The sequence below is a fragment of the Hyla sarda genome, chromosome 10, assembly GCF_029499605.1.
Source record: "Hyla sarda isolate aHylSar1 chromosome 10, aHylSar1.hap1, whole genome shotgun sequence".
Taxonomy (NCBI): Eukaryota; Metazoa; Chordata; class Amphibia; order Anura; family Hylidae; genus Hyla; species Hyla sarda.
Window position 1 is genome coordinate 2,921,541 of NC_079198.1, and position 16,128 is coordinate 2,937,668.

Here is a 16,128-nt window from a genome sequence, read left to right on the forward strand (position 1 = left end):
TACAGGATAAGTAATGTAATGTATGTACACATTGATCTCACCAGCAGAATAGTGAGTACAGCTCTGGAGTATAATACAGGATATAACTCAGGATCAGTACAGGATAAGTAATGTAATGTATGTACACAGTGACCTCACCAGCAGAATAGTGAGTACAGCTCTGGAGTATAATACAGGATATAACTCAGGATCAGTACAGGATAAGTAATGTAATGTATATACACAGTGATCTCACCAGCAGAATAGTGAGTACAGCTCTCGAGTATAATACAGGATATAACTCAGGATCAGCACAGGATAAGTAATGTAATGTATGTACACAGTGACCTCACCAGCAGAGTAGTGAGTACAGCTCTGGAGTATAACACAGGATATAACTCAGGATCAGTACAGGATCAGTAATGTAATGTATGTACACAGTGACCTCACCAGCAGAATAGTGAGTACAGCTCTGGAGTATAATACAGGATATAACTCAGGATCAGTACAGGATAAGTAATGTAATGTATGTACACAGTGATCTCACCAGCAGAATAGTGAGTACAGCTCTGGAGTATAATACAGGATATAACTCAGGATCAGTACAGGATAAGTAATGTAATGTATATACACAGTGACCTCACCAGCAGAATAGTGAGTAATGTATATAAAACATTTAACTAGATCCATGAGAATATGTTAGATATTTTATGTTCCTATAGATATTTATGATGGGTCTGTATATGTAGCACTAGATAGAGAGATGTATGTATGACCTGTGTTCTTACCCGGTACCACACGATTTCTCTCATCCGCCCGTCAGTCCTGAAGTTGCATTTCAGAGTCACTGCGTCTCCGACCACCACAGGAGGAAGGGGCTCAATGGTGACCGTCAAGTAACCTAGGAGGGAAGAAGACGTCCGATAAGTGACTGGTAATTTACATACTATATAATGTACTGCGTTCTATCACAATCAATATGGAAGCCATTAGAGCTCATGTGGGGGTCATCCTCTTACTTTATTAGCTGAAAATCAATACCCGTCCCTGCCGCCCTCCCTTAATAGCAAAGCTTTCAGCCATATTGGTGGCCACCCAACTTTCCTAGAAGCAGCCGAACAGAACTAACATTGGTGGGAGAGGATTATGCTTCATTTCTGCAGGAGGGTAATAGGTATCAGGATTCTGTTCACACACTATCGATTCTGGAAAGACTTGTATAGGAACATCTACGGGCTCGCGGTAAATCCGGCTCAGACCCATCAAATCCATAACTAGAAGGAGAGCAGAAGAGACTGACGTGTGAATACGGATAATAGGGCTCCGGGCTGCGGCTTCTCACGATTCTATGGAGAATTCAACAACAATAAGAAAAGAGAAAGTGGAAAACCGTCGAGAACGGAAAAATGAAAAGAAAATAAAAAAATAAAAAAATAAATAAAAATAGCGGCCGAAAGGGAAAGAAAAACGAGCGGCGGAAAAATTACCGCTACAATAGCGATGAGGAGATCACAGGAGGGAAGTCATCAACATCATTATGGTCCTGTAACCTACATAGATCCAACACTTTGTATCATATCACTTTACCTGTGTTTCCCAACCAAGGTGCCTCCAGCTGATTCAAAACTACAACCCCCAGCATGCCCGGACAGCCGCTGGCTGTCCAGGCATACTGGGGGTTGTAGTTTTGAAACAGCTGGAGGCACCTTGGTTGGGTAACACTCTAATATACATAAGGTCTGTCAACTGCGGCCCATCGTATAGTGTTCACCCACCTAACGTCCTGCAGTGGTTGCAATACTACAACTCCCAGCATGCCCTGACTGCATCACTCCTTCCATAGGGCAGTGATCTCCAAGCACTAGCTCTTCAGTTATAGGGAAACTACAACTCCCAGCATGCCCAGACAGCATCATTCCCTGTATAGGGCAGTGATCTCCAACCAGTGTGCCTCCAGTTGAAGTAAAACTACAATTCCCAGCATGCCCTTGCGGCCAAAGTTGCTGTTTTGCAGCAGCTATCTGTCAAAGTGTTTCTCAACCAAGGTGCCTCCAGCTGTTGCAAAACTACAACTTCCAGCATGTTGGAACAGCATTGCATATTGTATAGGGCAGTGTTTCTTAAAAAATGTGCCTCCAGCTGTTAAAAAACTACAACTCCCAGCATGTCAGAAAAGCATCTCACATTGTATAGGACAATGTTTTCCAACCAGGGTGCCTCCAGCTGTTGCAAAACTAAAACTCCCAGCATGTCCGGACAGAATCTCACATTGTTTAGGACAGTGGCTCCCAACCAGTGTGCCTCCATCTGTTGCAAAACTATAACTCCCAGAATGCCCGGACAGCCAATGGCTGTCCAGGCATGTTGGGAGTTGTAGTTTTGCAACAGCTGGAGGCACCCTGGATGGGAAACACTGTTCTAAAATATGGGTCTAGTTGTAGTTTTGCAACAGCTGGAGGTATCCTGGATTGGAAACACAGTTCTAGAATACGGGTCTAGTTGTAGTTTTGCAGCAGCTGGAGGCACACTGGTTGGGAAACACTGATCTATGGCTACACTGGGAATTTGAAACTTTGCATTTGCCATAAAGAAATAAACCAGCACAGGATTTTGGACCCAAAAACAACCCGGTGTTTACATTAGGACTCGGTTGCATAATGCGTCATATTGCAAGAAAACGTAGCTGCACATTTATTTCCAAATCCCCATTATGTTTGTAAAGACACTAAAAATTTGGAGCATTTTAGTGGCGCCCTCTGACCTCCCCCTGTGACCCCCGTGGACTGTCCTGTTGGACCAGCAGGTGTCTCGGCCTATGGTCTTGGATGATAATAGGAAACCTGACAGCTCCTCCATCTCGTCCCTCATCTGACACTGCAGGTAACATCACCGCGCAATTCTATTGTCTTCGGATTCGGTAAATGATTTCATTCTCTGTAGAAAAAGCAATTATCGGTGAAGTGGCCCCCAAACACCCAGCAAGCACCCCTGTAGGAGCCTCCCCGCAATAATTACACCTGCCAAGAGCGCAGCCCTCCCTGACTCAGCAGATCCACATTCTGCTTCTCCAGCAATTCTCCACTCGGGGAGGGGGGTCTCCATCTGGGGGGGGGGGGGGGGATACTTACATCTTCACAAAGTTACTGCCCTTGAAAGTGTAAGGGTTAATTAATATGAGGGCTGCCATCCATTAAACACATTAAAAAAAGGGGGAAAAATCCTTTCATTCTCACAAACAAGATTAATTTGCATATCACAGGTCATATGCAAATCAGCTGCATACAAGATTAGAGGATGACGGTGGCAGCGGCCGGGGATCTGCTGCTGGAGGAGAGTTGGGGGACATCTGCAGGGGGCGGCACGGAACGAGAGTGTCCTGTGTATGACGTCACCTGAAACGACGACAAATGCAAAAGTGACGTCCACCATTTAATGCACTTCAGGCCCAACTTGTTACATTCATTTACAGCAGATGATACAAATGTTTCAATAGATCAGTGTTTCCCAACCACGATGCCTCCAGCTGTTGCAAAACTACAACTGCCAGCATGCCCGGACAGCCTTGGCATGCTGGGTGTTGTAGTTTTGCAACAGCTGGAGGCACCGTGGCTGGGGAACACTGCAATAGATGATAAAAAAAAGCTGCAGCAGATGCAAATGTTGCAATAGATGATACAAATGTTGCAATAGATGATACAAATGTTGCAATAGATGATACAAATGTTGCAATAGATGATACAAATGTTGCAATAGATGATGCAAATGTTGCAATAGATTTTGCAACTGTTGCAAGAGACTATACAAATGTTGCAGCAGATTATATAAATGTTGCAGCAGATTATATAAATGTTGCAGCAGATTACCGTATATAAATGTTGCAATAGATGATACAAATGTTGCAATAGATGATACAAATGTTGCAATAATGTGTCTGTTGAGCCCTTTGTTTTAAATCGTTGCAGCTGTTAGTAAATCAAAGTGGACATTTCACCAGTTAGATCTGCGCCATTTTTTCCTGGCCTCGGTGTGACACCTTAGCGTCTATGCTTGTCACCTGCTGGGCCGGATGTCCACCTGAACACCTGACTGTAATTACTTCTAATGAGCTGCGCAAAAGAAAGAAAGGAGAAACTCTTCCAGCCATTCCCTAGAAATAGACGCTGCCTGGAGCGATGCTGCAGGAAGATGAGGAGGCTAAGACTACAGCATCAGGAGCCATTACATCCCGGACAGCCCATCATTATAGAGGATCTACTGCTGAGGGGAGCGACATTGTGTCCTGAGTCTATAGGAAATCAGGACAGGAGGGGGCAGGGTCCCCAGCTTCAAACATTTTTGTACTACTATTTTGTTTCTGCTAAGTGTGTGTAATGGCAGCAGGGAGGGGGTATATGCAGCAAAAATAGTGTGTAGAGTGAGGAGAGCATATATGGAGGGAAAATCACACAGGCTGTAGATAGGGAGGAGAGCATACATGGAGGACAGCTCACACAGGCTGGAGATAGGGAGGAGAACATATATAGAGGGCAGATCACACAGGCTGAAGATGGGGAGGAGAGCATACATGGAGGACACATCACACAGGCTGGAGATAGGGAGGAGAGCATACATGGAGGGCAGCTCACGCAGGCTAGAGATAGGGAGGAGAGTATACATGGAAGACAGATCACAGGCTGTAGATAGGAATGGAGAGCATACATTGAGAGCAGATCACACAGGCTGGGGATATGGAGGAGAGTATACATGGATGGCAGATCACACAGGCTGGAAATAGGGAGGAGAGCATACATAGAGGACAGATCACACAGGCTGGAAATAGGGAGGAGAGCATACATGGAGGACAGATCACACAGGCTGGAGATACAGAGGAGAGTATACATGGCAGACAGATCACAGGCTGTAGATAGAGAGGAGAGCATACAAGGAGAACAGATCACACAGGCTGTAAATAGGGAGGAGAGCATACATGGAGGACAGATCACACAGGTTGTAAATAGGGAGGAGAGCATACATGGAGGACAGATCACACAAGTTGTAAATAGGGAGGAGAGCATACATGGAGAACAGATCACACAGGCTGTAAATAGGGAGAAGAGCATACATGGAGGACAGCTCACACAGGCTAAAGATACGGAGGAGAGCATACATGGAGAACAGATCACACAGGCTGTAAATAGGGAGGAGAGCATACATGGAGGACAGCTCACACAGGCTAAAGATACGGAGGAGAGCATACATGGAGAACAGATCACACAGGCTGTAAATAGGGAGGAGAGCATACATGGAGGACAGCTCACACAGGCTAAAGATATGGAGGAGAGCATACAGCGATACAAAATTAACATAAGTGGGTCTGACAATGAATAAATGAAGATTACAAAATGGAATTTAAGGTAATCCAATTTATATTGTGTTTTATGTTTATTTTCAAGGCTTTGAAGTCCACTCACTTTCTATGTAATTCCCTGGCAGGGCCAAAAGCTTCAATTACTCCCAGCATGCTTTAGTGTGGAGGCCATGGCCATTCCTGTCTATTGTGAGCCCTGCTTGTCTCTCTACATGTCTCATTGCATCTGATGAGGTATGCCAGTGTATGGGCAGTCACAGGACACAAGGGGAGGAGGATTAGGCCCAAAGAACATACTGATGTAACATAGGCTTGTGTGCTGAGGGGGAGACAACAGGACACATCCAGATCCCGGAGCACCGGGTCATCTATGGCTGACATATTGATACCTTCCATGCAGCTTTACCTTTCTAGGAGAGACAGTCTACTGAGACCGTGTGCTGCCAGGAGGAGACCACATTTATTCAGACTGTTATATTCACAAAGATACTGAATATAACATGTATAGTTTACTCTGTACCAGAGACAGTCTCTGCCATCAGTCTAGAAAAGACAGCAATAAATCTGACTGTCCCTGTGAGCTTTGACATTGGTACATCACGAGACAGCCTGATTTACTGCCATCTTCTATAGTCACCTCTCTAGATATGACAGTCTCTTGGTGAGCTCTCTAGAGGACAACATTAAATCATGTAGAATGTCAGCGCACTGTCACTGCTCCAGAAGGAAAGGCATTAAATCATAGTCTTCCACCAGAGAGACAGCACTTAATCAACCTGTCTCTGTGTGCACTGTGACCCCTCTAGAAGAGACAGCACAAAAGAGACTGACCTCTCTAGAAGAGACCGCAGAGAAGAGACTGTGACCTTTCTAGAAGAGACAACAGAGAGAAGAGACTGTGCGCTCTCTAGAAGAGACAGCAGGGGGGTATATGCAGTGTGGCCTCTCTAGAAGAGACAACAGAGAAGAGACCTTCTGTATGTGCAGTGTGATCTCTCAGCAAAATAGACAGACCCCACCATCACTAGGACTACATTTATCTCTAGAACAGACTCCAGCACAGTGGACTGTCTCACAATGTCTATTACCTCTCTGAACATTAAGGAAGGATAACAGGGCCTACTCTAGGCTCCTGGATGCCTTTGTGCAGTTTTGTATCTGGTGCCCCCAGTAGGCGGGTTTATATAATTAGACGGCAGGTACCAGCACCAATGGTCCAATTAGGATTCAGCATGAGCTTCCATCTCCTGCTTGATGAAACCGAGCACCAAATGAAGGCCCCGCCCACACCACCTGTATGACGGAAGCGTAGTCGTAGTCAGTACAGCACTGACATTTCAGCGGGGGGGGGCTTTAGGCAATAAACCAATCTGAAGGTCATCGCCCCTTTACTCTTCAGACACTTGGTGCAGTACACCCTGAGCACCCATCTCAGCGTGGCCCTGTATGAGACCGTAATGGGTCGTTATTCCATCACCCATCTACCTAAGAAGAAAACAACACATCAGACGGTCTCTTGGAGATGTCAGGTCCCTAGAAGAATGAGATATATGAGGCTCTCTCAGCGCAGTGTTGTCTCTAGGAGAGACAGCAATAAATCACTGTGTTCTGCTCTCTAGAAGAGGGGATAATACATCAGGCTGTCTCTCAGCACTGTCACCTCTCTACAAGAGACAGCAATATATCAAGACTGTCATAAGGAGCAGTGTCCTCTCTCCTGAAGAGACAGCAATAAATCCCCTGCGCTCGTCTATCATAATCTGTAGTAAAGGAATGACACCATAAGAACATAGTAGTGGTGTCCCCTCTCTGGAAGAGACAGTCTCAGTGTTACTTCTCTAGGAGTCAGCTCTACATATAACAGTCTCTCCGATTAGTGTCACCTCTCTAAAAGCGGCTGTCAAACATATGGCAGTCTCCCACATCAATACCACCTATGTAAATAATTACAATTATATTTATCAGTCTCTAAAAGAGACAGATCTGTGTGTACAGTCTCTCAGGTCAGGATCACCTCTCTAGAAGAGACAGTTGTACACAAAACCGTCTCTGGATTAGCATCACATCTATAAAAGAGACAGATCTGTATGCAACAGTCTCTCAAATCATTGTCACCTCTCTAGAAGAGACAGTTTTACATAGAACAGTCTATTGGATCAGCATTACTTCTCTAAAAGAGACAGATCTGTATGTAACAGTCTCCCAGATCAGGGCCACCTCTCTAAAACAGATCAACATACGTATTACAGTCCCTTAGACTAATGTCATAAAAGAGACTGTTTCAGCTCAGACTGTCTCTTTTTTGCAACTGATGTTGACTCTGCGGGTGTCTCTATTGTCTAACCTGGGGGTGACAGTCTAGCCATTCCCGGCACAGTGAAATACTGTGTTCTTCCTTAATAGTTTTCCTGACCTGCGCCGGGAGCACGCGGTGGGATTAATGGCCGCGTCCGGACCCCCGTTCCCGTCATTAATTCTCCCCAAGATGCTTAATAGCTTGTGCTGTCTCCCCGAGCTGTGACTCCCTGCGCTCTCGCTTCTTGTCTTTGCCCCCTCTCAGAAGGCACCGGACCAGACTGGCTTATTTGGGTTATAAAGAACGCCGGCGTGATAGCATCTGAAGGCTGCGTCCGGCGCGGCCGATAGCATCTCGCCTTGTCTCTGACTCATATTTCTCGCCGGTGACTCGTATTTCTCGCTCTGTGGCTCCCTCCTGCCTCGTGCCGAGGATACAGATCAGCCTGTCTGCTCCCGGAGAAACACTAAAGTCTCGTCTTAAAGGAAGAAAAAAAAAATATACCGCCATCTCTGGGGGAGGAGAGAATACGAAAAAACGGACAATGCGAGTGACGATTTACAGTGAAGGTGATCACCACAGAGAGGACAGATCATGACGGAAACCGACAGAATCTTCAACCGTAGCCGTGTTATCAGGATGGACTGAAGAAGCCGAAGAAAGAAACCGTACAATGTGACCGCGGGGAATCCGCAACGAATCTGCAGGACAGATTATCGGTTTAGTAACGGTAAATATGTCACATTGCAAAATGGATTTTAGGCTAAGTCGATATCACCGCTGGGCTCCGCCCCGTTCTGGGTCTGTTGGGCCCTTTTCTTTTGCGCTAAACCAGTGGTGTCAAACTGTGGCCCTCCAGATGTTGCAAAACTTCAACTCCCAGCATGCCCGGACAGCCAATGGCTGTCCGGGCATGCTGGGAGTTGAAATTTTGCAACATCTGGAGGACTACAGTTTGAAGACCACAGCACAAAGGCCTTGATTTATCTTTCAGGGACAGAGTTGATCCTCTGGAGAAGGCAGACAGGCTTTTGGCTGTTCTCACATGCTGAGAGGACAGAACGCCATGGAAACCACCAAACTCTACAACCGTTATCAGGATGGACTAGAGAAGCCGGAGAACGAAACGTACAACGTGACCGTGGGGAATCCACAACAAATCTGCGTCACAGGCTTATAGGTTTAGTAATGGTCAATATGTCACAATGCAAAATGGGCCCCTTCATTTCAGTGTACGGGGTCCCCTTCAGTGGGGAACATGAGGCCCTGAACACCATCAGGGCTTTGAATTACCTGAATATCAGACTGCGCCATTTACCGTATGTACAGAATATTCTCCAATTTCATCCATAGCTGCATCAAGACTTCCTGGTACTCTGGTGCAGTGCATTGTGGGAGATCAGACAACAGTCTGTGGTACTTGCCCCTGGTCCCCCCTGCTGGCAGCCGCATCCAGTTGCTAGGCAACCGGCACTCAGAGATGACATCATCACCTGCGGCCTTATATAAAGTGACCTGGTGATTATGGTCATTCCTGGTTCTTCACACTATTACTGCTTAATTGTTCTTTCTGACCCTGACCCGTTCCTTTCTATGCACCTGACATCTTTTCACATTTGTCTAGTTGTAAGGACACTGTATGACTGACTAAGAACCGTCATCATCAACATGTCCGTCCGGGACTGCCGCAGGTTGATCCAGAGTCTGTTTAGAGACTATGCCATCTTGGACAGCCCAGACGCCCATGAAGAGGAGTGAAGATCCTCTACGTCCCCATGTCCCCCTGATGTTGTTGCTTAGTAGTTTGGCCCGGTGATCCACCCCGTTCTTACCCCTATAGTCCCCACGCCCCTCACCAATCACAGATTGTAATGTTTGGTAAATAGACTTTGGCGTTTTTCTCTTTCAGGATGGAGCGGAATGTTAGTGTAGCATGTGGTGTGATGTATAGCTTAGGAAACCTGTGCTATGTATTGTACCGCCATGCTTTGTGTGATTGCAATTTACTGTACGACTTGTACTGACTTAACGATCAATAACTGTTGTTTTACTGCTACTCCTGGTTCGGATTCCGTTATCCTCTCTCCTGGTGACCCCGAGTTTGTTCCTGACTACGACAATCTGTGACTACTTTGGGGGTCCCCATACTGCTAATTTCACAGCTCCCAGCGGGGCAAACTTTGACTTTTGGTCTGTATTTTAAGGCTAAAAAAAGAATTTGTTTGACAAGCAAAAAAAGTCAAACTGTTTTGTTTTTTTACAGTTTTACAGTATATTTAATTTTACCCAGGCTTTCCTTTATTAATTTATTTTATTTTTTTATAAACATTTTTTAAATAGGCTCTTTTTTTGGACTTTTTGGGTTACATCATGAAACTACAGCTTAGAAAAAAAATCTATTGTAAAATAGGACAATTTTGGGACATTAACGTGTCAAAGCAATTTCTGAAATACAGAGGTGTTTTTACATGTAAACTGCCTGAAAGTCGTCCCCTGCACTTCATCTTATGTCTTTATGGGTGCAAACACAGCGTTTTTTTGTATAAAAAAAAAACCAAAACCATACCATACTCGCTCGGACTAAAAACTCTGCAGCAAGATGTCGTCTGAAAGTTAATAGGGAAAAATAGAATGCCAGACCCGCATGGATTTTTTATTTTTTAGGCGCTTTCACCCTATAGTGGCGATTTTCGGTCCACTGATTGTCTATCCAAATGGCAGAATAATTTTTTTCGCTAAATTGTGGCATTCTTCCTCCCATAGAGTTAGGCAGAAAAAATTCCATGTATGTCTGTAGGGTGCCATTTTTTATGGTTTATAGGGGAAAAAATACCCCAAAAAATACATCATGCAGAAAGAGAATAAGGGGCAGTTGACACTACGTTCATATCATCGCCCCGTTCTGGGTCTGTTAGCCCCTTTTCTTTCGCGCTAAACCAGTGGTCACAAACTGTGGCCCTCAGATGTTGCAAAACTTCAACTCCCAGCATGCTCGGACAGCCAATGGCTGTCCGGGCATGCTTGGAGTTGAAGTTTTGCAACATCTGGAGGACCGCAGTTTGAAGACCACTGCACAAAGGCCTTGATTTACATTTTAGGGACAGAGTGGATCCTCTGGAGAAGGCAGACAGGATTTTGGCTGTCCGGACATGCTGGGAGTTGAAGTTTTGCAACATCTGGAGAGCTACAGTTAGAGACCACTGCGCTAAATGGACCTTCAAAAGGTTTCGAGCACAATGGGCACCCAACGGTTCCCATTGACTTTGAATAGGGTCCGTTTTTTTTATGGGAGCTTTGTCTTTTCGCAACGGAGCTCCATTTAGCGGCGGTGTGCAAGTGGTCTCATTGTGGTGTTCGTATCCCAACAATTATAAACGTAAAATGTAAAATTTAATTCAGTGGGAAGAATGAATTCAAACCAACCTCCTCCCCCCAAAAACCAAAAATCACAAAAATCAACCCAAGAGTGTGCAGACATCCCTTACGCTTAGAGAGTCCGCTCCATGCATGTGATTGTAGATATTCCAAGCGCAAAAGAATCCCCCTGAAATCAATGCGGAATCTCTGCACAGAAATTGTGTGAACATAGCCTAATGGAGCGTTCACAATGACGACATGGCGAGAGAAAATTTCTCGCTGAAATCCTCTTTCTGCTCGAAGGTAAAATAAAGCAGAACTTAAGGGGAATTTGCGCTTATTTGATGCATGGAAATTCAAAGCCCCACCGACTTCATGGAATTTTATTTAACGGATTGGGGAGGACACGTCCATTCTTTGGTTAGAAAATTCTGTCGGAAAAACCTCTGCGAGAACTTAATTGTGGAAATGACATTAAAAGCGATGGGAGTCAGATTTAAGGTGGAATTTGCGCAGAATTTACATAAAACGCCTGCCGGATTTCACATGAATTTCTTCAGTGTGTACCTGACTGTATCTCAGAAGTGCGTGCTCAGGTCACGTGGAGCGGAATGGCGACGCGCAGACCCGGAGGAGAAAACGTAAGAATCGGAGGAAAGTGTCTGAAAATGTTCTGCTAAAACTCCAATGTCTAAAGCTTCAGGAGAGCTGACGGAGAGAATCCGTGTAAGACAAAATACCGCGTCTGCGCCGCCCGAGGCCACGGTCTGCGACTGATAAATAATGCAACAAAGAGATGGAGCAAAGACTGAGGACACCGAGGAAGAAGAGACAATGTATCCGAGACACATGAAGAACCCTACACAGCATATCCTCCTCTCTACTACTCCCATATACTACATCCTTCTCTCTACTTAAGTGTTTTTAACAGGGTCTTTTTGTTATTTGTGATTATTGTACCAATAAAAGTTTCATTTTGCACAATTACATGTTCTAGGTGTGCATCCATTGTGGCACTTCAGTCTGGATCTACTATACACAGTGCACTGTCCTCTATAGTGTTATCTACTATACACAGTGCACTGTCTTCTATAGTGTTATCTACTATACACAGTGCATTGTCTTCTATAGTGTTATCTACTATACACAGTGCATTGTCCTCTATAGTGTTATCTACTATACACAGTGCACTGTCCTCTATAGTGTTATCTACTATACACAGTGCACTGTCTTCTATAGTGTTTACAGCTTTACAGAGTTTAGTATATTCTGCAAAGATTGCTACTTTACTATTACACCCCTCTACAAGGTCATTAATATATTAAACAGAACAGGATCCAAGACTGACAGGATTACATACATAGCTAAACAGACAGTATCACACATGATGTGCTTAGATATATAGCTCAACAGACAGTATCACATGATAGACTTAGATGCATAGCTCAGCAGACAGTATACACATGATAGGATTAGATACACCTGGTGGATAATGGCAACAGATACGAGGACATCTGTTATTGAAAGAGCTTTATTGGTTGTTCAGTCATTACAAGTCATACGAATAATTACAATCACACAAAGCAAGACGATACAATACACAGGAAAGGTTCCCTAAGATACGCCGCACCACATGCTACACTAACATTCCGATCAATCCTGTAAGAGAAAAGCACAAGAAATCGAGAAAGCCAAGCAATACAATCTGTGATTGGGGGAGAGGAGTGGACTATGGAGCAGGGCTGGGGGCATGGGGAGTGGACGACTGTGGCAGAAGGGAGAGGGCGGATCACAGGGCTATACTACTGGGATATAACGTCAGGGGGAAATGGGGAATAAACCTGTGGCAGTCCCGGATGGACATGTTCTCCCTGTTAATTACGAGGCAGTTCCTGGCAAGCCACACAACGTCCTTAAAGGGGTATTCCAGGAAAAAAAAACATATTATATATCTCAACTGGCTCCAGAAAGTTAAACAGATTTGTAAATTATTTCTGTTAAAAAATCTTAATCCTTCCAGTACTTATCAGCTGCTGAAGTTGAGTTGTTCTTTTCTGTCTAACTGCTCTCTGATGACACCTGTCTCGGGAACCGTCCAGAGAAGGAGCGAATCCCCATAGCAAACCTCTTATGCTCTGGACAGTTCCTGAGACAGACAGAGGTGTCAGCAGAGAGAACTGTTGTGAGACAGAAAAGAAGAACTCAACTTTATAAAAATAAAAATAAAATTGTTTCCTGGAATACCCCTTTAAAACAGTTGATAAGGTGCCAGGCCTCCTGGATGGCCTCCACATCATGGGTCCCAGGGAACAGACCGTAAAGCACCAAATGGTACAATAGGCAGTTCCTGGGTACAGAGTCTCTGAATTCGTGTTCCAGGGCGACCAACAGACCCTGCGCAAAGGGGCACTGCCAAGACACGTGCAAAGATGTTTCCTCCATGTAGGGGGCAGTACCGGGTTCTGCACAGGTCGCGGGCATGGCGTCTCATTCCTCTGTTGCCATTTCATCCAGAGAAGTGGCGCCTGAGACCGACAACCTCCGCTGAACAAAGCCCTTGACAGGGACGATTGTGCGGTGTCACCGAGGTGACGCTTACGTTCTGCTCTCACAAAAAAAAAAATATATAAAGACGTTTAATGCGCTAATGGAATCATTTTGGCTTTTTCTGAGCACCTCGGTGACCTTGGAAAGGGGGGGATGCGCGGCAATCAAACCCGGCGATTTCCCGCCACACCGATTAGTATGCGGAGAGAGAAGCGTCGCCTTCAGCCGGGAGAGAGACGGCCTGAGAGGTGTCATTTTTCACGCGCTGACACAATCCTCTCCCTCGCTCCCTACAAACGCCTGATATTTATCGAAGGACGGGATATACATACACACACATATATATATATTTTAGGTGATGTGAGCGCGAGATGCCGGGGCCCCTGGAGGGAGAATAGATCTCATTTGCCACATTCTTCCAGGAGAGATTTGTGAGGCTGAGATTTTACAGCCTGTCACTTCACTAACAAGAATGTTCTGCCGTAACAGCGCCGACCGCTAACACAGGACCCGGCTGAGGAGAGTGTAAGCTCCTAAGACAAGACCCCAGTGTGCACTGATTCATACCCCAGAGCTGTATTCACTATTCTGCTGGTGGGGGTCACTGTGTACATACATTACATTACTTATCCTGTACTGATCCTGAGTTATATCCTGTATTATACTCCAGAGCTGTACTCACTATTCTGCTAGTGAGGTCACTGTGTACATACATTACATTACTTATCCTGTACTGATCCTGAGTTATATCCTGTATTATACTCCAGAGCTGCACTCACTATTCTGCTGGTGAGGTCACTGTGTATATACATTACATTACTTATCCTGTACTGATCCTGAGTTATATTCTGTATTATACTCCAGAGCTGTACTCACTATTCTGCTGGTGAGGTCACTGTGTACATACATTACATTATTTATCCTGTACTGATCCCGAGTTATATACTGTATTATACCCCAGAGCTGCACTCACTATTCTGCTGGTGAGGTCACTGTGTACATACATTACTTATCCTGTACTGATCCTGAGTTATATCCTGTATCCACAATACTCCACCATATCCCCGGATAATATTGTCAGATACATTGTAACAATCAGTATAGAGAGATGACTGATACAGATCACATAGAATTGTCTGGACTGGATACAATTGTAACAAACCATCGGCTACAGGAAATATTAGGATATAACAAGATGCAACCTCTGGATTAGGAACCTCCAACCTGTCGCTCTACAGCTGCTGCAAAACTACAACTCCCAGCATACCCTGACAGCTGAAGGTTGTATTTTTTCAACAGCTATTGAGCCACAGGCCACTATCCAATGATTGATCAGGACATGCTGGGAGTTGTAGTGTTTCCATTCATAGACAGAAAGGAGAGATCTCCTTATACAAGGATTTCCTTTTCACTAGTCCGGGCCCTTTAGAAGTGAAAGAATATTATGGTACGTGACGCGCAGTGAGCGGGCGCGGAGCTTTATGAAGAGCTGTATCCTTTTTCTTCCTTTTTTATAAATCAGGCGGCGGGCGCTGTACGTCCTCATACACGGAGCCATGATTCCTTCCCGGTAATTAAACCACGTACGGCGCGCCGACTCAGAGACGGGATTTATACATTTGTTCCGAGGAGAAGGGAGGACCTGCAAGCTTAGAGATTTATATAGGCCACCGAGCTTACAAGTCCTGTTCGTAACGCCAACGTCCTCCCCAGCGGTCAGAGCACAGATGCAGGAACGTGTCTGATTTATCCGGCAACAAAAGGGGCGACACCGGGTCTGAAGAGGGAAATCCAGACGTCACCTCGCGAAATCCAGACGCCACCTCGCGAAATCCAGGCGTCACCTCGCGAAATCCAGGCGTCACCTCGCGAAATCCAGGCGTCACCTCGCGAAATCCAGGCGTCACCTCGCGAAATCCAGGCGTCACCTCGCGAAATCCAGGCGTCACCTCGCGAAATCCAGGCGTCACCTCGCGAAATCCAGGCGTCACCTCGCGAAATCCAGGCGTCACCTCGCGAAATCCAGGCGTCACCTCGCGAAATCCAGACGTCACCTCGCGAAATCCAGACGTCACCTCGCGAAATCCAGACGTCACCTCACGAAATCCAGACGTCACATCACGAAATCCAGACGTCACATCACGAAATCCAGACGTCACATCACGAAATCCAGACGTCACATCACGAAATCCAGACGTTAAACTCTCTGCAAAACTACAACTCCCAGCATGCCCGGACAGCCGTTGGCTGTCCGGGCCTGCTAGGAGTTGTAGTTTTGCAACAGCTGGAGGCACACTGGTTGGGAAACACTGCAAGAATGAGACTTGGATTACCTAAAGGAGAACCTGAATTTCCCAATAGTGCCCCCACCAGAGGGATTAAGTATTACACAATTGATCCCCTTGGGTTGTCTGTGTAATGCGCTGGTTCTTCCACAGAGAGGCGATCTTTTAAGACATGGCTGCCCGATGAAGGTCATGACCTTGGGACACTGCCCAGTTATAAAATGTGGCGACTACAGCGATGTGTGCAACAATTTTGATACATGTTTCATGCAATAATACATTAGCGGGAAAGGGGGATTTATGATTCCGCACACAAG

At 45.5% G+C, this 16,128-nt stretch overlaps 1 protein-coding gene across 8 annotated transcripts in view; it reads right to left on the reverse strand.

Annotated features, from left to right (window-relative positions):
* IGSF21 (immunoglobin superfamily member 21) overlaps positions 1 to 16,128 on the reverse strand; it is a 443,107-nt gene that overhangs the window by 321,169 nt on the left and 105,810 nt on the right. For 4 of the 8 annotated variants that reach the window (XM_056544295.1, XM_056544294.1, XM_056544293.1 and 1 more), the window contains one exon: positions 756 to 880. In XM_056544295.1, the coding sequence (XP_056400270.1) occupies positions 756 to 791 (36 nt within the window). In that variant the 5' untranslated portion in view covers positions 792 to 880. Of the gene's footprint in view, positions 1 to 755; positions 881 to 8,940; positions 9,049 to 16,128 lie in introns of those variants that run through there. The other 4 variants (XM_056544297.1, XM_056544292.1, XM_056544296.1 and 1 more) reach the window with 3 other exon arrangements.